Source organism: Cupressus sempervirens, chromosome 5 (genome assembly GCF_028749045.1).
Source record: "Cupressus sempervirens isolate cs-2001-9-10 chromosome 5, ASM2874904v1, whole genome shotgun sequence".
Lineage (NCBI taxonomy): Eukaryota > Viridiplantae > Streptophyta > Pinopsida > Cupressales > Cupressaceae > Cupressus > Cupressus sempervirens.
The window spans coordinates 276,828,952-276,851,580 of record NC_143122.1 but is presented as its reverse complement, the minus strand read 5'-3'; the positions used below and the strand labels follow the sequence as shown (position 1 = coordinate 276,851,580).

Genomic DNA, 22,629 nt, shown 5'->3' with positions numbered 1-22,629 from the left:
GAAAGGCTAAAGGGCTTGGATTTGTAAACTTAGAGGGAGCCCATTGCAGTTGGTATCTTGGCAAATTGGATAGCACCTACTCCTGCTGTCTTTGAGCTGGAATAATAATGAGGTTGGCTATGAGTGTTAACCAATATACAGATAATTTAATTTTATTAAATAAATGAATAATTCTTAACTTCAAATGTCTGATATCCCTTAGCGCTGGGCAAAAATATCAAATCAGACTAAAGCCAATTAGGGGACATTACGATATCACCAATATCCAACTACTACCCTATTCATCGACAAGTTTCAAAGTTCAAACCCTATCGAAACTAGGGTGTTTATAAACAACAATTAATAGCTTCAGAACAAAATTTTAACATGACAGTAATGTGAAGCAATCACACTCGGGAAGTATTCATGTCCACATCAACTTGGACAACACATTGTGATCCACCACGACTTCACCTGCATCTAGCATTATTGCTCCTTTGGTGCCGTGCTTTGCTTCCACCACTTTATCCCCCACTCGTGGTGTGACACCTAGCTCTGCTCTCGCCACCTCATCCACCACTCACTGTATATCACCGTCCTCTACCTTGTCCTTGTTCTCAAGCACTTCTTCTTTGAACCTTCTGGCCAATATTGTGGCTGCCATCACCACCACTTTTTTCACCTTCAGCCAACTTGAATTTGAGGCTTTGAGCACACAAGTGTCAAATTCATTGTTGTTTTGCCCTGATTGAATGATTTTTCCGAGTCAATGGTGTAATCATGTATCACCATCCACATCTTCATAGGATCAAACTTGCTCACTTCTCTTTTGACACCAGTCCACCAAAGAAGAAAGGGAGTAAGTGTGGAGTGTACCCATGGACATGTACTTAATTTCCTCTCTTAGTATTGAAATCTCTGCTTGGTTCCACATGTTGAAGGAAGGCATCGAGACCTTGCCTTCACTCCTCTCTCACACCTGGTAAACACCCTCCTCACTTTGTCAATGCTACCAAACTCCAACCCTCACTCACTAAACATGGATGATATGCCCATGTTGGTGAGAGATTTGTAATTGGTGATTGGATAGTCAATGCCCAGCAATCCCTTCACCATGATGAGAAAGAAAGGATTATGTATGGTGAATACATTCTTCAAGTGTTCACTCAAAATTTTGTCTTAAAAGGCCATTTATTGCTTTGTTTCCATGTGACTGAAGTTGGCTTCTATTTGTTGAGAGCACTTTCCAAACACTGCCACAGAAACAACTGAAAAAATGACATTCCTTCCAACCTTTTCTATAAATGTCCGCGGGGAGATTGAGCATTTACAAACTGTAATCTAGGTCTTGGCAAATCCCCAATCATTCCTTCATTAATTACATTTCCTCTTGTAGCCTTTGCTGTCATCCTTGGATGACATACACCACCTTGAGAGCCACCAAATTGCATTGTCCTCTCATCACCCTCCACTCAGTTCCCTTCGAATGCCATCTTGGAGGAAGTTACAAGTAGCCTGTCAAGGTGCAAAGTCAGCACCACCTCATCATTGCGGTGGGGTCACATCTGCTGTTATGCCAAGTTGTTGAGTCAGCACCACTTCGTCAAAATTATGGGTTCTTTCTACTGCCACTTTGGATAGTGAAACAGATAGCATGTTGTGTTCCCTATAAATGTGTGAAATTTTGAAGTTACAAAAACTTGTCAATTTCTTTCATATGATTAAAAATTTAAAATAATTTTGTCAATTTTCCAGACATGAGTTCTTCCATTAACAATTGCATGTGCTATTATTTGTGAATCTACCTCTAGGTATAGCTGTTCCACCAGTATCTTTTTTGCCATTTCAACTACCAGAAGGGCTGCTTGAGCCTCTACTTCATTATTAGTGCCATCCTCCAACTTTTTGGGCTCAATGGTCGGAATGTTGCTAGAAGGGTTTCTTGCAACACATCTTGCACCTGATGGCCCTGAATTTACTTTCGAGGCTCCATCAAAATTTATTTTGACCCACCCTTCTTTAGGCTTTTCCCACTTCATCTCATCTCTTCTTTGTCGAAAAGGATCAACCCAATAAAGCTCATTAATAGGCCAAGCACACAAACATTATCAACATTTAAGGATTGTTGGACATTGTTCATATAGGGTGTGAAGAACCAAGTGATATCAATGCATTGAACAATCAATAGAAAAGAAACTTAGAGGTGAATGAACAACAGGACAATGAAGCATTATGTTATATTCAAGGTGTCTTAAGTTAAAAGTAAAACAAATTGTCCTAGGACTAGTCATCTTCATATATTCAAAGTAGAGAATATACTTGTAAATGCATATTAAGGTGCTCACACAACAATAACTTGGGCCTGATGATTCTTAATTTTAAGGGAATCTTAATGGTATTATCCATAGTTACACCGCCCTAGGAGACGGGGGGACGGGGGGACAAGTTTCCGAGACGGTGGGACAGAGGGACCTTGATTTGGGGACGGCGAGGGGATGGCGGCGGGGGACGGGGGGGTGGCGAAGGGAGCAGGGGTGTATGTACTATACATATGATACTTAAAATGCTAGTTATGAAAAGATGTACTACAATTATACAATATAAGATACATAGATGTAAAAAACATTGAACATTGCACTGAAGTTTTCAACTAGAACGTCATGATTCATGATCAAATAAGTTATAACAAACAAACAATGAACATTGAACATTGAACATCAGAAAATATTCGAAATAATAAATATTAGTCTATATATCAGTCTTCAGATCAATAGTATGAGTATCTAGATTCCACTATCTAATAGTAATCAATGATCATATGAGTCATGACTCATGACATAAAGATGATTACAATTAAGTATCATGTACCATGAACCATGATATCAAAATAAGTATATAATGCAAACAAAAACTACAAGTCTCCAAGAGTCCATCTAAATCAAAATGCCAAATCAATGATCAATGATCAATGATCATCCCCTGGAGGTTGAAACTCATCACCACTGGAACTATCAGTCTCTCCAAGATCAAGAGCTGAAAAGGGAACACCAACTAGCCCTGTGGTTGGATCTAAAGCATCCTCCTCATCAATCTGCGATGGCTCCTCAGGCTCTACATCCCATCGTGATGCTGGGCTTTCCTTGTACACACTTGTGGTGCGGTCATTGATACGCAACACACTGTGTACAACCACTAGCTTCTCTGCTCTTTGAGAGGTAAGTCTATTCCTCTTAAGAGAGTGGATGAAGCTATATGTAGACCAATTCCTCTCAGAAGCTGAGGAACTAGAAACCTGAGATGAAAAATAATTGGCTAATGTAAGACTCGGGAATCAGATGTTGAACAATGATCATTGAACAATAAACAATGAAAAGTTAAAAGTTGAGGAACTAAGTACCTGGGACAGCAAACGAATAGCTAGTGTGGTGGTTGTAGATTTCGGTCCATAAGCTGACCACCACAAAATGGGATCCTCTTGTGCCATAGTCTTGATATCCGCCTTTGCCGCTTGTTTGTAACCCCTAAGAGTAGCAAATTTGGTCCACTCAATGCGAACCTTAGCTGCTGTCTCAGGGTCATACATCCTGTCTATGCACTTGAAGAACCCTTCCTTCACCTGAAAAAATTTAAAAAGTACAAATTATTAGCAAATAGAAGAATCAAGATACTAGTAATGTGAATGATTTTAATTCATAAAATGATAAGAATCTAAGTCTTAAAGTGTTATATAATAATAATAATATAAATCACCTCATCATCGTGAAGTGGTGTAACTCTACCAGGCCTAGTCATGTACCACCTCGGATTCAATGCATATGTAGCCATGTGTAAGGGTGTGTTAAGTTTGTCCCATCTACGCTGAATAATAGGCCGAATGTGATCATTGTAGAAGGCTAATGTGGGGTCCTTCTCTCGCACAACTACCCTCATCTGCCCAAGCATAGAATCAATGCACTCATACACCTCTCCAAGTGTGGGTGCATCCCCATCTCCATACCTGATCACCTCAAAGACTGGCCTAATAATAGAAACAATGTATTTTGCATCGCTCCAAAATACATCACTCTTAACTATATCCTTCACCCTTATCCCCTGCTCTGACCTGGAACCATCCCACCTATTCCATTCATTTGTCATAACCATTAGTTGCAGTGGCTCCTGCAAATCAAGCATTCTCTCCAAGAGAATGAAATAGGATGCATATCGTGTCTCAACTGGCTTCAAGAACTCCTTGTTGGCGAAGCTCCTAAATAGTGCATGTGAGGTGTGGTGGTTGCAGATATACATCTGCACATCTCTAGCATCACTCACCACTCCCTTTATCCAACTAATCTTCCCCATGTCCTTTAGAGCATTGTTCATAGCATGCACACAACAAGGAGTCCACCAAATATGCCGATATGTGGCCTCAATAAGCCTCCCTGCAGCTCTGCACACATGAGCTGCATCTGTCACTACTTGGACCACATTTTGTGGCCCAATCTCCTCAATGGCTTCCCGAAGAATCTGAAACTGAAAATCAGCATCTTTTCGATGCCCCGAACAATCAACCGCCCTAAGAAAGAATGGGCCCTCTGTACATGTGACTATGACATTGATGAGTGGACGGTGTCTAATGTCCGTCCACCCATCCATGACAACGCTACACCCCGATTCCTCCCAAACAGCCCTCATGGTCTCCATGGACTCACCAATCTTGGCATACTCATCATCCAAGATTTTAGTCCTCAATTTGTGCTCACCTGGTGGCACATATGATGGTAATCCCGCCTTTGCTACTTTCTGAAATGCCTCCTTAAAATAAGGAGACCGAGCAATGTGAAGTGGAACGCCATTGGCAAATAACATTCTCCCAATGTATGCATCTAACTTCTCTCTCGTCTGGGCTGCAAACAATTCTGCTATAGGGTTGTTGTCACTAGACTGTGCCCTGCGTTTCCCCTTGCTCGTCTCAGCTGCTGCTACACCTATAGAGCTATAAGTAGAGGAAGGTACGGAGGCTGCCCCTGGCAATGAAGTAGATGAAGCTCTATGCTGTGGTCTAGAAGAAGACATGCGTCGGTGTTGTTGCCCCTATATTTGTTGCTCATGCACCTCCTGTATAGTCTGAATCTGTTGCCTACCAACCAAAGTAGTAGGCACTGGAAGGCCCAAGTCCTTTGGAACTCCCCAAAGCTTGTTGAATTCAATTCTAATCTTCAAGTTTGTGGATTCACCCAAAAACTTACATGGTTGGACACCTTTACCTGTCCAAAAGAGGAAATGTGCATTCACTCTAGTGATGCTACCATACCAATCTTCGCCACAAATATTGCATCTCCACTTTCTTGTGCCACCTGTTCCTTGTCCGCTTGTTATTCTAGTGGCAAATTGTTTTAAAGGAGATTTTGGATCAAACTTACCCCTAGCCCACTGTGCCAAAGCTGGGGAGGGGCAATCAGTAGATGGAGTACCAGATAGTATAAAACCAGTACCCATGGAAGTGGAACTAGTTTGGGCCCCTTGCTGATTTGGCCCAACCGAAATCGCAATGTCACTCTCATGGTCACCCCTCTCAACAGTGTTATCATCATCCTCAACCCCAACCTCAGGCTTAGGCTCATATTCTGATTCACTGCCACTATTTGAATGAAATTCCATCTCATCATCACTATGAGTATTCATTGTGACACTGCATTTCACAAAATGAAAAAACAAAAATTAATAAAGCTAAATTATTGAAATTTATAATTTATAAATGATAATCATAACCGACGACTTCCACTCTCTTAGAACTATATTGGAAAAAATTTATTAAAAAAAAATTTAAAAAAAAAAAAGCAAAAATTTAAAATGAAAATTGACTTCCAATGGTTCCGTAGGATTTGGGCTTTTCTGAGCCGATTTCAGTATGTAAGAATTAACAAAAAAAGTTAAAATTTTTTAACTTTTTTTGTTAATTCTTACATACTGAAATCGGCTCAGAAAAGCCCAAATCCTACGGAACCATTGGAAGTCAATTTTCATTTTATACTTTTTTTTTAATTTCGTTTTCTAGTCTTGTAATATAGTTCGAACAGAGAGGAAGTCATCAGTTTAAACAATCGGAAATAGATATTTCAAAAAGTTCAATGACAACAGAGGTCGTCTAAACAAACAAAAACATTCATAAACATGCATTTCAAAATCATACAAATTCGTTAGAAAGTTAGAAACCCTACCTTTTGCTTTAAAAACTTCAACAAGATTCGGTGAACCGGAACCTAGAACCACCCTCCTCTTCTTCTTCTTGCTCCTAAGCTCTCCTTTTTCACTTGCAAACACTCTCTTCACTCTTGCACAAACCCTTATCTCAGCTCTTCACTCTTCTTCTTCTTGCTGTTGCAAACAATGAGAAATGCAAATGTGACTCAAAATGAAGAATAGAAGGGTTTTAAACAAAGGAGGAGGAATGGATGGGCCCCACAATCCAATACAATAAATAAAAAACATTAAAACATTTTAAAAATGCGTTGTTTTTTTATGTCTTTTTTGCTTGCCGCGGGAGACGTCCAGGCGTCCCCCCGCACCCGTCTCGGAGACGTCTCGCCGTCTCCGGCGGCGGTGGCGCTTTGAGTGGCGCCGCCCGAAACGCCGAGACGCCGTCCCCCCGTCCCGGGGACGTCCCCGTCTCCGAGACGGCCCAGATTTGGGGGGGGGACGCGTCCCCGTGTTACACTGGTATTATCATAATCAAAATATAATCATTTTTAATACTTCAAATAATAAAAAAATAAAAAAATATTTTTATATATCTGAAAGGGAATGTAGGACCCAAGGGCCCAATTCAAAAAGGTAAATCAAGGAGGCATCTATCTTCATTGGAGAAGCATTCAATTTAGCCTTTTGCATTCAATTTCAAATTGAAGCAGTTTGTTCAATTTAGAGCATCTAAGGACAAAATCCCCAAGAGCTCAAGTTCAATTTGGTCACTACCTGCTTAATATCTCTTCAGATCTGAACACCTGGGTTGCAGACATTTTTTTCCACGAGCTGTTTCAAATCAGAGTTCCTGAGAACTGAAGTTTAACCTGGTTACTACATGCCTAATATTGCATTATTAGCAGCAAGTAATTCTGTTTCTTTATAAATCTGACTCCTGATTAATTCTGAAACAGTTTTGCCTACATTTTTCTTGCAAATAGAAGTGGGATTTGATGTTATTGTTTCCTTTAATGAAACTGGGACAAAAAATAAATACTCATTGATTTCCCTCAGTAGGAGTGTTCAGTTTAATATCCTGATTGCATATTTATAGACCTAACCAACTGGTCTCTATCCTATCAGACCTGATTGCAATAATTTAGTAAATCCCTAGGGTATTTACATCCGTACTTTATTGATGTTGTTACAAACCTTGTGAATTGCTAGGACTACCTATACTAATGCCCTACATCTACTATTCATAGTTGGGACAGTTTGTATAAAGTCAGTGCAGCAAGAGGTGGTTGTATAGGTTGCAAATTTGTTAGAATACAGTGCATTCTGTTGACTCAACACTTTCATGCAGTTTGTGAGTAGGCCTGGCCATGTAAAAATTCTGCTTTTGTATTCTTTTTAATCAGACTATATGCATTTTCATTTAGTAAATTGTCGGTTGAAGTTTCACGAGTTGGTGTTCTTACTAAATGTGTCTGTCATAAACAACCAGCAACAATGTACCATTAAGTTTTTACTCTGAATTTGATAGATTGCCAATATATAAGGGTTTTGTGATTGCAATTTGTGATCAGCATTGCAGTTAATATACAGTTCATTGTAAGGCTAAGGAGAGCGTGGTCGGCTAGGGGGCAACAAGAAGAGGTGAAGCAACTGATGGAGGGGATGAGGGAAGCATAGAAAAGAGCATAATCCACAACACTCACGCTGCCACAATGAGGCAGTAGGTGAAAAGAACGGAACCGGGAAAGCAGGGAAGCCTATTCAAGATCACCAGGTCAAAGGATTCACATAACTGTAGAAGATGACACCCGTATCCGGTGAGGGGTCCCTGACTGTCTTCAGAAGGGCATTGTAAACCTAGGGAGCCTAGATCTAATTTGGTCGTACATACTGAATCAAATCCGCGGTCATGTAGAGTAGTCTACAGGTCTCTGGCCCTCTCATTAAAGTCACCCAAAATAATGATGTCACCCCCAAACATGTTGATATGCTCTTGGAGGTCAACATATGGGTCACCACTCTCCGAGCAGTGAATCACAAAAGAAGAGGAGGCCGGTGGAAAGTAACAAGCTGGAATGAAGATGCTTCTAAGGCAAGGTGCAGAGCGACCGATATGGATCCACAAAGTCCTACTTGAGTTGTTGGCATGAACCGCTGGTGTTATGCTGAAAAGGCAGTCCTTGACTAAGCAAACAACCACCTCGAAATCCCTAACCCCACCAGAAGACCTGACCTCATCTCTAAAGATTGATAACCATTGACAACCAGAGAAGTCAGGAAGAGGATGGACCAGGCTCTCATGAGTCTTTGTAGCCACAAGAATATTCACATAACTAATAGCATCTTGGATTAGACCACACAAGGACCATAAAGTGTTGTTGTTGTTACAATAGTTGATAAGAAGGGAGCCATTGAGAGACTCCTCCCTATCAAATTGGTGCTAGGACCGTCGTTTGGCCTTGGAGGCCGACCTTGGTTCTGAACTTGGAGGGGGGGAATCCCAAATAACTGCTCTGAGGTGCCTGATCATGGCCCACTTCTTGTTGCACCTAGCCTTCGCAATGAGCCACCTAGAATGTTTCAGCTTTGACACCTGAAATTTCGTGAGATCCTCATCAAGGTAGATCTTCCAAAGAAGAGGGAAAAGTTTCCTCCTTGCCTTTAGAACCTAGGGTTAGTCATCTAAAGTAAGGAATTTGAGGAAGAGAGTACCATCATGGCCAATCCAAGTTGTATCAAGTGTGATACCAAATAAACCTAGCCGGTCACAAAGGAAGGAGTGTCCAACAAAAATAGGGTCTATGGAAGAAAGAGAGAGGCTGCAAACACGCAAATTTGAGTTCACGAGCTTGTCTAACACGTTCATTAACCAATCTATCTTGTACAAGTTTATCCACACTGGCCAGAGGTGCAAAATTGGTGTTGTTGCAAAGCAAAGCTCAAAATTAATCGTTGTTCAGTTTTAGTCATAAGTAAGGTTTGTTTGCAATCTAATTCATCCTGTTTATCTTTAATGGTGCAAAGATCTTGGATCTTCTCACTGTTAGAGTCAATTTGTTTTTCTTAAATTTGTTGTGATTGCATTCAAAGTTGCAGACAAACTCGTAAATTGCAAAGAATAATTAACCAGTTGTTGCTTAAGTTCAACAATCATCAAAGAGAGAATTAACCTGTTCATGTAGGGAGAGATTGTCAATCTTAAATCTAGCCACCCTATCAACCAACTGTTAATAGGTGATGGGTGGTGGTTGAGAAGAAGAGACCATAGTCTCCATTAAAACAATAGCCAATAGGTTCGGACAAGAAAAGAGAACAAGAGAACACAGAGTTTGCGGATGCAACACCATGTAAGGGGAACCGTTGCTAGAGAACAAACAAATAGACAAACCAACTAGAGCTGAGCACTAGAGCACAGCAATACGCATAGGGATTGAAGACCAATAGATACAAAATATGCCAAAGACACAGGCAAAGAAGGGCACGAAAAAGTGCAGAGACCAAGAGGGCCCAACACTAGCAGCAATAGGTTGACAACCCACAAACGGAAAGAGCACGGGTACCCATAGAAAGCAAGCCAAGAAAGTGCAAAACACACAATCTCCTTCAAACCAATTGCAAAACATGAAAGCAAATTGCAAATATGCCACCCAATACAATGAGAAAAATACATCATAGAAAGAAACCACAATCCACATACAAAAAGAGCAGAACGAATAACCCGTAGATGGAGCACAAGCAATTGGGAGCAACAAACAGCCGTGGGGCAACCAAACCCGAGACACCAAGAACAAGCAAAAGCCCCTCGAGCACAAACTCGTGGAAAACAACACTATCAAACGTCGGGTAGAAAGAATGAACACAAATGGGGAAACAAAAAACGAACGAGCAACAACAACCTCTAGGTAGAATAAACGTGCTCAAACAAAAGTAACCACAAAAAAACGACCTAATGTATGGGAATTTAGAGAGACCCACAGGTTGACACGAAAGCAAACTAGAAGCAAGGCCTCCATCATGCAACTTGGTCACTTAGCTCACACAAGATGAGATAAGATAAGATAAGATAATAATATTAATGTCCAACGAAAGACCACCAAAAGGTCTATGGGACTAAAAGATTACAACAAGAAAGCTAACAACAACAGGAACACCAAATGGTGTCAGAGAAGAAAACATATTTTTTCTTGAGGACAAGCAAATTTTCCGCCTTCTCATTAGAACACTTTGCAACATGAGCTTGCTGTTAGGACCCTCCCTAAATTTGCAAATTATTTGGAAATGACCAAGATAACCGAAAACCTTCCAACATGATGTTGGGAAACAGGGTTATCACTCCATGTAGTCAGAGACATATATGAAACCAAAACCACGATTTCAAGGGAAAATCAGAAAACCTTTGTAAATAGTGTTACCCTAGCAACTCTATGTGCGATCAACTGCAAGAAACGACAGTTTCTATGAAAAAATCGATGAAACCCTCCAATTACTTTTTTTGGAAAAAAAAAAAATCCCAAGACCAACAACACCAATCATGACTTCAAGAAATGATTTTTGAGGATAAAATCGAATAAACCAATCAGAATTTTTAAGGAGAAAAATTGATCAAAGCTCAAGACACAAAATTCGAGACACAAATTAAAATACAAAACTTTGTTTTTGAGGAAAAACGATAAAACCCTTTTACAAAACAATTTTAAAGATAAAAAATCGCACTAAAGTACAAAGTTTCACATGCAGAGCCTCTTGCAAGTATCTCACAATCTTTATGGTTAATACATCATTGTAAATCTTGAGGTTGTTGTGATTGTGGAGATGTAGCTATGGGTAGCATTCATGTACTAAGTATTCCCCGTGAGTAATTCTACACCTTCCTGCATGTAGACAAGGTAGGATGTCATGTAGAATGTCTTGGTGTTCTTCATTATTCTTAGTTGGAGGTCAAGGTTCTCATTGATAATCTTTGCCCACTAAATCATCACCTCTCCTAAAGACATCTTGTCTATAAAGTAGAATATCCAAGGCTAACAATTTCTACCTTTAGGTTCTCTCATCACCATTTTTAGCATCACAATGAGATCACCAATAACTTCCCTGAAATCTCATATGGTCAGCTTGCTCAACTTCAAAATCTTGGAATAGTGGTTCCATATTTCAGCTATCCACTCCTCATTTATCCTCTGGTCACTTGCATCTACCTGATCATTATAGTATTTTAAAGCTTACTCTGTTGTGATATAGGCTCCCTCTTAGTATGTTGAAGGCATCCCCGATAGCCTTCTTTGATAGCACAATCATAATCTTCTTGTCTTTCCCATATTTAATTGTCTTCTTTTGAGGGTTGTAATGCTTTGCATGCTCAAGGACAAGCTCAGTGCACTGCATGGTAGGAGGGAAAGCAGTTGCTTGAACTTTTCCATTTTTCATCATTATCTTAGCCATCCTAGAAGTAGCACCTCTAGACATTCTCTCCTTTACTTGAATCATGCTGATTGGCCCAAGTTTGGTATCCTCAATCTTCTTTTCTTCATGGTGAAACTAGATTTTGGGATCATATCTTTGGTATCCTTCTGCACTTGCGCTTGCCTCTCTTTCTTTGAGGACCCAGCCTTAGCTCCTGACATGCTTGCCCTTGGCATTGCAGTTTTTCAATTAGTCCTTAATTTTATTTGATTGGCACATTGAGCATTTTAGATTTGAACTCAAATTAGCAATTTAAGACTTTATTAAACTTCTGACATGCTTCATTTGAATGCCACAATGATTCTTATCTCATTTAACCTTGTAGTTTTCTTCTTAGGATATTCTAATTATTTTCAAAAGCAACCTTAGATTTGAAATGGAATCTATAATCTGGAATAGTGATCGAATTGATTAATCCAGCCCTCTTGCAAACATTGCTTTATTGGATAAGGACAAGAGTTCAAATCAAATTTCATCTTATTTCCATCAATTTAGATTAGATCCTCATGAACTAAAGCTCACTCAATACAATTCTGATTTTCTTTCTCTTAAAACGTTGAGCATCCTATCATGAAAAATCAGAAACTCAATCACATGTAATTCTGGTTTCGGCATTATGAATGAAAATAAATCAAAATCTGGGTCAATAATTTTTTTTTTAAAACTATAAAATGTTTGGTTTTTGCCTTTTCTTACCCCTCCCTATCTCAGATTTTGAGAATAAATATGCCTTGATTTGCCCAGACTATTGTTCCTTAAGAGAGTTTATATCTTTTTTAGATTGATCTGCTGCTCCTTATGAAACAATTTGCCGCCCTTATGAGGATTGTGCAATCTCAAAACATGAAGAAAATCGTTGCCTTTTAAGGATGCAATTCACTACTATTAGCTGAGAGGAAATTGTTTTCAATTTGGTGTGAAATGAATTTGTTTTACCTCCCTTATATCAGCGATTAAAATTTGAAGAAGCACAATCCTCCATGTAGGCCTACTTGTTCCTTCATGAACATAATTCACCTGCCATATTTTTGTGAAGATTCAAAGCCTGTAGATAAGGGTTTGTAAGTTGTAAGAGTTTTTGGACTGCTGGCTTGGGTTCATGGAAACTAGCTAGGAAACCTCAAGTTTGCAATGGGTTTTTTCTGGAATTATTTTGAGCAGAATTTTATTTAGAAATCTAGGAGTTTACGAGAAAATATTTTTTCAATGACATCAGCTAGCTCTACGATTGAGGACATTTTACATGGTGTATGAAAATTTCTATCTTAGAATGCCAGGTGACTGTTATAAGAGGAAAATGAATAAATTCACAATTCCCTCCCTATGAGTTGGAAAACTAGAAAAATGCAAAACAAATTTCAAAAGCAAATGTAAGATGAATAAATTACTTATAATGTAGTCGATTTGATATGTCTCATAAATGTTTACCATCTTTTAAAAGATATTCATTTGTTGGTTCAGATAATTTTAGGTTGTTTCCTTCAATTGAACTGCACAATCAACTAATTGCAAGCAATGTTCATAATTTTTGGCTTCTTTTGTAATTTGCTGTCTTGTTTTTTAGGCCAATTGAATTGTTTCTTTGTTGTTCTCTATATTCTTTACTGTTTTTTCGAGGACAATCAAATTGCCTGATCAGAGCCTTTACATAATGGTATTCTATTTCAATATACAAGGCAGACATGAATGAAACAATGTGGTATGAATCAAACAATAAATGAACATTTGTATCTACATGTAACAGTCATCAGAAAAATAATCTGAATTCAAACATCTGGAAAATAGAATGTCTTTTTTGATATTTATCAGTATAATTAGGATGTACCTGTTCAATTCAGTCCTAGCTTCAGCCAGGAGACATATATACTGCTTTTTCTATTGAAACAAAATGAATCACGAAAGACTATTCTAATAATGTATCACCATTCTAGGTAGGTTTATGGCCGAGGACAAGCAAATTCACAATGCTGAAAATGTTCTAGATGAAACTACTGTTGCCTTCTTCAAATCAGCTCCACCTCTTCAAGATCGTGATATTATCACTAGAAAGGTGGAACAATTTGTTGAACAACATTGTGCCCACTCAGGTAAGTGCCACCTTTCATTAGATGACATTTGTGTTAAGCTAAACTAATTTAAAAAGACATGGCTTTAAAAATTGAAGTTTTATTACAAATGGATGGATGAGTTCATTGTCACTAGCCAAGTTTATGCTTCTCAAGTGGTTGATAGTGTGTTCTGGTTTGGGAATTGAAATTTGTAGAAACTCAGAATCAAGTCAAGATTGTATGTGTGACCTCTGGAGGCACCACCATCCCTCTTGAGCGGCGCTGTGTTAGATATATTGATAATTTCAGCTCAGGACACCGGGGAGCTGCCTCGACAGAGTATGCAGAGTCTATCTCATTCCTTTTGCATACAAAGTCAGTTATGTTCTTTAGTTATGTTGCACTCATCTGCAGCTTTTTGGATCTTTGATTTATTCTTCAGGTATTTTATAAAAGCTGGATATAATGTCATATTTCTCCACAGGCGGTGAGGCAGTGTACTTTTTTTTAACACATGAGCTCATATTATAGTTGAAAATAATAAATTCTCAGTTACGGTGTACACTGTATATTTGGCTTAACTGTTATTTACCTGTTATGTGAATTTTATCAATAGGGGAAGTGCCGAACCTTTTTGTAGATTTCTTCCTGAAAATCCTCTTCTTGAGTGCTTTGAACCTTCAAATGAACATGGAATTCAAGGTTTATATCTTCTCAATGATTCCTTTTCATTCATCCTTATTTATAACGTTTTTGTAAAGAATACAAGAGATAGGGTATAAATTAAAAACCAATTCGATGGATAATTGGATTTGTTAAAGAAATAAAGTTGTATGTTGTCATAATTCACTTTCACTCAAAATGTTCATATGTTGTATACAGTGGGATGAAAATTTATATTATATTCTTTTGTTTTGCTTCATTTTATTAATTGGAGTGTTTGCAAGAGAATTTCTAATGAGCAATATACTTTGGAGTGAGAATACTATGTGATCAGACACCATTGTGTAGTTTTGATGAATGCTAAGATAGAATTGATTCCAAATTAATTATGAACACACACCATGCAACTTAGAAAGACATGAGAAGTGGCAAAACTAAGCCAAATCAAACCATCTTGTCAACTGGATCAGCTGTCACTTTGTGGAAGTAATAGTCTTAAGGATGTAATGCAGATTTCTTCAGGGTTATGTCAAGGATCATTTGGATCATTTGGCATTCCTGTTTTTTATTCAGTGATAATCATTATATCCTATCATCTCGATAAATTCTTTAAAATCCAGTTTTTTGTAATTTGTCTCCTGATATATGCTACCTTAGGCTCCTATATAGGTACTCTTTGTTTTTTAATTTATTATCATCATTAGAAGCCGTTCCTTGTTAATGGTAAATTGCATCTATTCCATTTAGTGTGGGACTGTGGAGATATTGGCATATGTTGTAATTTATACTTTCTATATACATGGGGACAGTGATTTTGTGGGGGCTTTACAATGTACTACAACAACAGATGATTGGGGGACTTTTTATATATGTACTTGATTAGTATTTTATCAATACTAATGCATCATAGGCTTAATTCTTTATTAATAATCATAATGATTGGGGGATTTATGGTTTAAATATGTTGTTAATTCATTAATAATTTATTTTCTGTTAGTATTGTTTTCTTCTGCAAATTCATGATAGCATCCTCAATAGTAAGCTATTCCAAGTTTAGACCTTGTCATATACAGTTACCGAGGTAGTTCATCTCAGGTGCCACCTTAGGAATTGAAAGTCGAGAATAAAGTTTATGCATGTGGGGTTATACACCCTGCTCTCTATTCCACAATCTTGAAGTTTTGACGTGTGCAATAGTGTGTGCATGAGCATTTGGTATGCACATCACATAGAATTTCTAATAAATATTTAAGAGTCTCATTACATCAAGCTACGTCAAAAAAAGCTTCTGTAGCAATACAGTATCTATGAAAGATATATTATGTGTCTATGCTAGTGCTGTCATCAGATAAATATATACACGTCTGAATCTCAGTTAGATTATACAAAAGGAAAGACCATTTTGAAGCACATATCATCTATTTTCATCAAAGGCAAATCCTTGAATTTCTTTAAGCCAGGCTCAGGCTTCCCACAGGAGTGGGACACACCACATACATGAAGACTGAAACTATCACTTTTGTAAAGCCGAAGTTAAATATAATATGGGGTTAGTTCCAATGCATAATCAGTATGTTTAATATTTTTAGTTCATGATCAAGGCAATTGGTTATCATATATCCCTTTGGCATATGTACAAGTTTCAACTAGCACGAGAGAAGCTATTCTCACATCATGATTTGAAAAATGGTGATAGCTAGATGTGTTCTGTTTCTTTTGTATATTTGTATTGTCCTGTCTTTCCTCTATGCCCAGTCAAAAAAGAAGTGACACAAAACTATGAAAAAGGAAAGGGTGGTGGTTGTTAGAGCCATACAATGCTTAGCATTCCCTGATTCCATTCTGCAGTGTTGGCTTCTAGGAGATATAGTGTTGTCCATGTCGTATTCCAAATTATCACCAAACAATTAATTAGAAATGAAAAAATTAAGTGTGTGGCTATGATTCATTGTTCTTCTAGTGGACATAATGCAAACGACAATTGAATTATTAGCCTATATCAAAACTTTTGTTAAATATTTAATTTCTTCTTTTTGTAAGGGAGAAATGCAGACAACATACCCATGCTAAGAGCAGTATAAAGCAAAGTTGGACCAAAAATTATAGTCCAGATTCCTCGAACTTTGTTCTGATCTCTGTACATTAGCCAAACTATTGCTTAGTTTATCTGCATTTTAAAACAACATATTCCCGTTCCAACATTGACATTTCTTCTCTTTGATTGGTTGGTACCATATATATACATTTATTATTTTACCTTTAAACCCAAATCATTTGTTTAAATTCACCTCCATCCTATGTCAAACCATTTGGGTAGTCATTATTGTGCCTTCTTTTAGATCATTCTGTTATATTTGTTAACCTGTCATCATTATTAGCCTTCTTAAAATTTCTAGCTCATCTTTGTTTCTATGGTTATTGGCATAGTAACACGGGGACGCGTCCCCCCTCTTTTTACCCCACATCACGGAGACTTGGATGCACTGGGGACTTGGGGCCCCTAGATTCCGGCACCTCCATTGAGGATGGGGGACGTCTCGGTGTTGACTATTTGCTGATTTGACTATTTATGTTCAATGTTCGATGTTCCAATTCAATGCAATTTTCAAGTATTTACTCTTTTACATCTTTATATCTTATATTGCAATACATCTTTTCAAAACTAGCATTTTAACACATGTATAGTATACACAATCACCTCCCAGTCCCCCACCGCCGTTCCCCTGTCGTCCCCCAACTGTCCCCAAATTAAGGCTCCTCTGTCCCCCCGTCCCAAAAACTTGTCCCCCCTGTTCCACTAGTTATTGGTCAATCATCAATTAGACAAACCCTCTTATGTCTACTTATATATATATATATTGTCAAATTAATGATTGATTAATTTATTACCATAGAGACATGTCTCTTATATGAATATTTATATAACCTTCAAATCTTAATTTGGAACACAGAAATAAATGAGAGTGCTTGGTACATTTGCAGAGATCCTTTCACTTAACATGGTATCAGAGCCATGCTGCAAATGCCAAAAAAGAAAAAGATGATTAAAGGCATGGAAGAAAGATTCATTTCACAAATCTGCAAGGAAACTCCAATACGTAATCAGAGAAGACCATGCTGTGTAATCTTTTGTGGCTTGTTTGTCATCCTCACAAACAAACAAAGAAACAAAAACCAAGACATGTTGTTTCTATTGCAGGAAGGAACTGAATGAAAGAGTGGAAACCAATACAATGGAGTATATAAAGAGGGAAAGATTCCACTCAAAATGAAGTGATAAGACATGATCTACTTCCAAGAAATCATTCCAACTTGATCTCGCTGTCGATTCACTCGGGCTGTCTAATATTTATTGCTCACCTCGAACAATTTAAGTATGCCCAAACACTACATCAATGTATAGACTACTTAAATGCCAGAACTTATGGGTTGCCTGTTCTTGTTTGTCACAAAGATCAGATGAGGCTTGCAAAGGAATGCCGCACAATGGGACAGATAGACATTGTTTGTTTTCAGATTGAGACTGTACGTCCCATTGGATACAGGCTGAGCGAGTTCCAATGACGAAGTACTTGGGGTTTGAGGTTTTGATGTCTTCTTTCTGACCCAGATGGACACAGACTCAATGCAATGTAAGAGTAGTTCTTGAATGTGTGTTCGGCGGTGATGAGAAAATCAATCCTCCTGCTCAAGTCCAAATCAGATTGGTCGGGTCAAGGCTACTTGATACCAGATTGAGCTTTGTTGGATTCATTGATAGAGTATGAATGTCATTAAAATAATGATCCACCAAGCCATGTGGAAACTTAGAAAAACTCAGACCTCTCGTGTATCATTTTCATGACCTTGGGATTTGACGTTCTAATCTAGGGATTAGATTGATGTCGCTAGGGACTAGAAAAACCATTGATAACTCAAACATGAAAAGATGGGTTTCCAAATGAATCAAACATTATGCATTTATTAAATAAAATGCTCAAGACTTCCTTAATCTCAAACACCAAGACTCAATTAGTTTAAACAAGATTTTGGCATTGACTCAATGCTGATATACAGAGATATTATTGAACAAGGAAAGCTCAGAGAATAGTTCAAGGCAACTAAGAATGACACCAGTAGGTGTGAGCTCAATGGGGCAAGTAGTCAAGTCTGGCCAGTATGCTATTCTTCCAGCGGTGGTTTTGACGTTCAATCATCAACTCGTGCAAAAATACTTTGAATGTATCGACCTACTGTATACTTCAGCACAGTTGGTCTTGTTCCTGATACCTATTAGCTCTTATTCCAACCACCTTCACACAACCTGCATTTTGAATGGGAGATCGTAACCTCGCTGGAGTTGGTTCCTTCAGTAATTGATATCACTGTAACTGCTACTCAACTTGTTAATGGTATTAGATACATTTGTGCCCAAACTCACAATGCTGTCATTTGAACTGCACAACTTCTGGACTCTGTGTATTAACTCAATGACCTCGGACTAGTTGAGAATATGACCTATAGGCTGTGAGTGCTCTCATTCATGCAATATTGTCACAGCTGGGTGGAAGCTATGTCCCATACACCATTGACTTTTCCTTATATGAATCTGTTCGACCAGGTTCGGAATTTCATCCTAACTCTCAAAGCTAGAGATTTCCCTCTCTACATTAACTTGCACATGGGTTGCTAGAAAATGTGTTGAAATGAAAAGAGGTGGATGCATAATGACTGCATGGAGAAGTCTCTATTCTTTGTCCCTTGTGGAAAGTACTCTCCTTTGGCACTTTTTGGTGCTTGTGCAAAAATAAAAAACCTTGAAATGGAGGATAAATTGTTAAATGTTGAGGTTTTTCATCCAAATGTACAAATTCTTGATGATACAGAGCTATATAGAATCTTTAGAGGGCCAAGATATGGAAGGGGACTTCAATGAAGCAATGCGCATGGATGGCAACCTACAACTACATTGAAGATTGAGAGGGGCTAAGAAAAGAACTATAATGATGCGGTTTATACCTCAGATAGATAAAGTGTTGGACATCTATCATAGATGGGTAACTGTTGTGTAGAAACTCATCAATAATATCAAGATCGGCTACATATACACTATAGATGCAAGTAAGCATCATAAAAAGGATATTATTAAATCAATAATCATTGTTCTATTGGAGAAATGCATTAGTAATGAAAGGTTATAAGACCTATCCCTTCATAATGTAATTTTTCATTTCCATTCCTACTAATATGAAGACTGTGATATTGCTATCACGATTTAACTGTGGAATTTTTGAGTCAAACTGATTGACCCATATTTTATGAGTACTGATTCAACATGAATCCATCTCTCATGATAATAAATGGAACACTTGGCACTCATTGGATGTAGGTGATGCTCATAGAGGTGAAGCATCGAGACTTCTCGGGAGGTCACCCATCTCAGTACTACTCCAGCTTGAGAGTGCTTAACTACGGAGTTTCCTCCATGGTTAAAACCCACTCTGCTTGCAACCCCATTTGCAAAACGTTCACCAAGTGTTGTGCCTTATGAACCATTCATTAGAAAGCCCCTTAAGCTCATCAATTGATAAGTAGGAGAAAATTTCCATAGCAAGTCAAATTGTGATATTGCTATCAAGATTTAACTGTGTAGTTTTTGAGTCAAACTCATTGACCCATATTTCATGAGTAGTGATTCAACATGAATCCATCTCTCATGATAGTGAATGGAACACTTAACAATCATTGGATCTAAGTGATGCTCACAGAGATGAAGCACCGAGACTTCTCGGGAGGTCACCCATCCCTAGTACTACTTCAGCTTGAGTGTGCTTAACTACAGAGTTTCCTTCATGGTTAAACCCACTCTGCTTGCAACCCCATTTGCAAAACCTTCACCAAGTGTTGTGCCTTATGAAACATTCATTAGAAAGCCCCTTAAGCTCAAATTGATAAGTAGGAGATAATTTCCATAGCAAGTCAAATTGTGATATTGCTATTAGGATTTAACTGTGTAGTTTTTGAGTCAAACTCATTGCTCCATAGTTCATGAGTAGTCATTCACCATGAATCCATCTCTCATGATAATAAATGGAACACTTAGCACTCATTAGATCTAGGTGATGCTCACAGAGGTGAAGCACCAAGACTTCTCGGGAGGTCACCCATCCTAGTACTACTCCAGCTTGAGCGCGCTTAACTATGGTGTTTCCTCCATGGTTAAACCCACTCTACTAGCAACCCCATTTGCAAAACCTTCACCAAGTGTTGTGCCTTATGAACCATTCATTTGAAAGCCCCTTAAGCTCATCAATTGATAAGTAGGAGATAATTTCCACAGCAACTCAAATTGATATATTGCTATCAGGATTTAAGTGTTTAGTTTTTGAGTCAAACTCATTGACCCATATTTCATGAGTAGTGATTCAACATGAATCCATCTCTCATGATAATAAATGGAACACTTAGCACTCACTAGATCTAGGTGATGCTCATAGAGGTGAAGCACCGAGACTTCTCAGGAGGTCAACCATTTTAGTAGTTCTCCTGCTTGAGAACACTTAACTACGGAGTTTCCTCCATGGTTAAACCCACTCTACTTGCAACCCCATTTGCAAAACCTTCACCAAGTGTTGTGCCTTATGAACCATTCATTAGAAAGCCCCTTAAGCTCATCAATTGATAAGTAGGAGATAATTTCCGCAGCAAGGCATTCAATTCAATCACTCAAGGGATGTGAAGTATTAATTTTGATGAGAACATACAAGGAAATGGAGTAATAAATTTATAATATATGTTACTCACTATGAGGAAAAGAGAAGGAAAATAAATTAATTCTCAAATGATTGACAAGCATGGCATCAAAGTGAATTATAATGAACTCATATCTAATGTAACAAATAGTACAAGTTGGTATATGTTGATCATTGCACAATAAAGTTGGAAGCAGGAGAAATGTTACTTAAGAGGAGTTGTCCTCTTTGACAAGATATAATATATGCTTTCCTTTAAAAAATAAAAAATAAAAGAAGGAGAAGAGTGAGAAATGACCTTTTAGAAGGCTTCAGCTTGGAAAGAGGAAATTCAAACTACTTAAAGAACCTTTGTAAACTATGAAGACTTCCTACTAGTTTCTATATCCACTTGGATGAAAAAGTCCGAGTCGATAACCGTTTCAAACATAACTAAGAAGTCATCGTCATATTCCAAATGGAAGGAAGTAGATGGTAGAATGTGCAACAAGACAATGGAATTTGGAATAGGCTAATTGGATGCGTTATGTATTGCTGAGAGAAAATAATTTATATCTACATATACTTTGGACTGATTGGGCATTTGAGGCACCTGATGGTCACTTTAGACATAGAGGTTGATGACTAATAGAGTTAGACGTTGATATTATTCATGGATAATTATCACTTATTGGACTTGTTAGTGATTGAAAACCCTATAAAATGGAATGAATGGGAATTTCACATTGTGGGGGGGATAATAATAAGCAATGTTCCATTCCCCCTTTGAACCATTTTTAAAGGAAACATGTCAGAGAAGGGACATCATTAGAGTTCCAAATTGAACTATTATTTTATTTGATGCATATGGACCTTCATTGGAGTAACTTGTATAGATAAGCATTTATTACCCTTAAATATTTCATTTAAGTACTCACTATAGTCTCTCTTATTTCTATATGGGCTATAAGAGCCATTTCCCTCGATCTTTTCCTTTTCTTTGGGAATGTTCTTGCAAGAAAAGAAGAGGGAGTAGACCATGTCAAGATGGATTCTCCAGTGATCAAAATACTTATTGATTAGGGAAGCATGACAACACTTACTGCTAGGAGATTAGAAGGATGATATGAGATTCAGAGGGAGTTTGATACTTCATTAGAGACAACCTTGTGCAAGGAGGTTAGAAGGTTGATATCAGTTTCAGAGGGAATCTGACATTCTGTTAGAAGCAACCTTGATCGAAAAGTCTCAACAGATTGAGAGGGAGAAGTTCAAGGAGTAGTTCCTTGTAATACATTATTCATGAAATAGAAGCTTGAGGTGAAAGCCTTGTTCCACCCTTTAGGAGCAGCTATGGTGGATCTACCCTCTGACTTGGTTCATGGTGAATATCATGAGAGTTACTATTTTGCATATGTAGATTATGTCATGAAAGGTGACGATCTTTCATTGATGTATTTGAGAGGTCGCTATTGGAAGGTGACGATCTTAACAATGGCTTGGCCTATTACCATAATTGACTACATTAAGTTGTTGTCCCAGAGTGCCAGATATCATGATAGCCTACATTAAGTTGCTGTCCCAGAGTG

The 22,629-nt window shown here is 38.0% G+C and overlaps 3 protein-coding genes across 11 annotated transcripts in view; 1 reads left to right on the top strand and 2 right to left on the bottom strand.

Annotated features, from left to right (window-relative positions):
* LOC149555652 (phosphopantothenate--cysteine ligase 2-like) overlaps positions 1-22,629 on the top strand; it is a 76,901-nt gene that overhangs the window by 18,434 nt on the left and 35,838 nt on the right. For 6 of the 9 annotated variants that reach the window (XM_089829780.1, XM_089829776.1, XM_089829782.1 and 3 more), the window contains 4 exons: positions 13,551-13,706; positions 13,883-14,006; positions 14,110-14,154; positions 14,284-14,369. In XM_089829780.1, coding sequence (XP_089685906.1) covers positions 13,559-13,706; positions 13,883-14,006; positions 14,110-14,154; positions 14,284-14,369 — 403 coding nt within the window. In that variant the 5' untranslated portion in view covers positions 13,551-13,558. The remainder of the gene's footprint in view (positions 1-13,550; positions 13,707-13,882; positions 14,007-14,109; positions 14,155-14,283; positions 14,370-22,629) is intronic. The other 3 variants (XM_089829783.1, XM_089829779.1, XM_089829784.1) reach the window with 1 other exon arrangement.
* On the bottom strand, positions 2,922-3,562 carry LOC149555654 (uncharacterized). Its single transcript, XM_089829773.1, has 2 exons — positions 3,377-3,562; positions 2,922-3,271 (listed from the first exon to the last, which is right to left on the bottom strand). The coding sequence occupies exons 1-2, from the start codon at positions 3,560-3,562 to the stop codon at positions 2,945-2,947; spliced, it is 513 nt and encodes a 170-aa protein (XP_089685899.1). The 3' UTR covers positions 2,922-2,944.
* On the bottom strand, positions 3,703-5,034 carry LOC149555653 (uncharacterized). Its single transcript, XM_089829467.1, has 2 exons — positions 4,039-5,034; positions 3,703-3,909 (listed from the first exon to the last, which is right to left on the bottom strand). Exons 1-2 carry the CDS (start codon positions 5,032-5,034, stop codon positions 3,703-3,705), a joined length of 1,203 nt encoding a protein of 400 aa, XP_089685593.1.

Excerpts from the sequence above, each read along its gene's own strand:
- LOC149555654 (XM_089829773.1), bottom strand. The coding sequence starts at position 3,562 with ATGTATGACCCTGAGACAGCAGCTAAGGTTCGCATTGAGTGGACCAAA. Across the intron at positions 3,272-3,376 it reads CTATTCGTTTGCTGTCCCAG|GTTTCTAGTTCCTCAGCTTC; the intron begins GTACTTAGTTCC and ends TTTTCATCTCAG.
- LOC149555653 (XM_089829467.1), bottom strand. The coding sequence starts at position 5,034 with ATGTCTTCTTCTAGACCACAGCATAGAGCTTCATCTACTTCATTGCCA. Across the intron at positions 3,910-4,038 it reads AGGATATAGTTAAGAGTGAT|ATGAGGGTAGTTGTGCGAGA; the intron begins GTATTTTGGAGC and ends ATGCTTGGGCAG.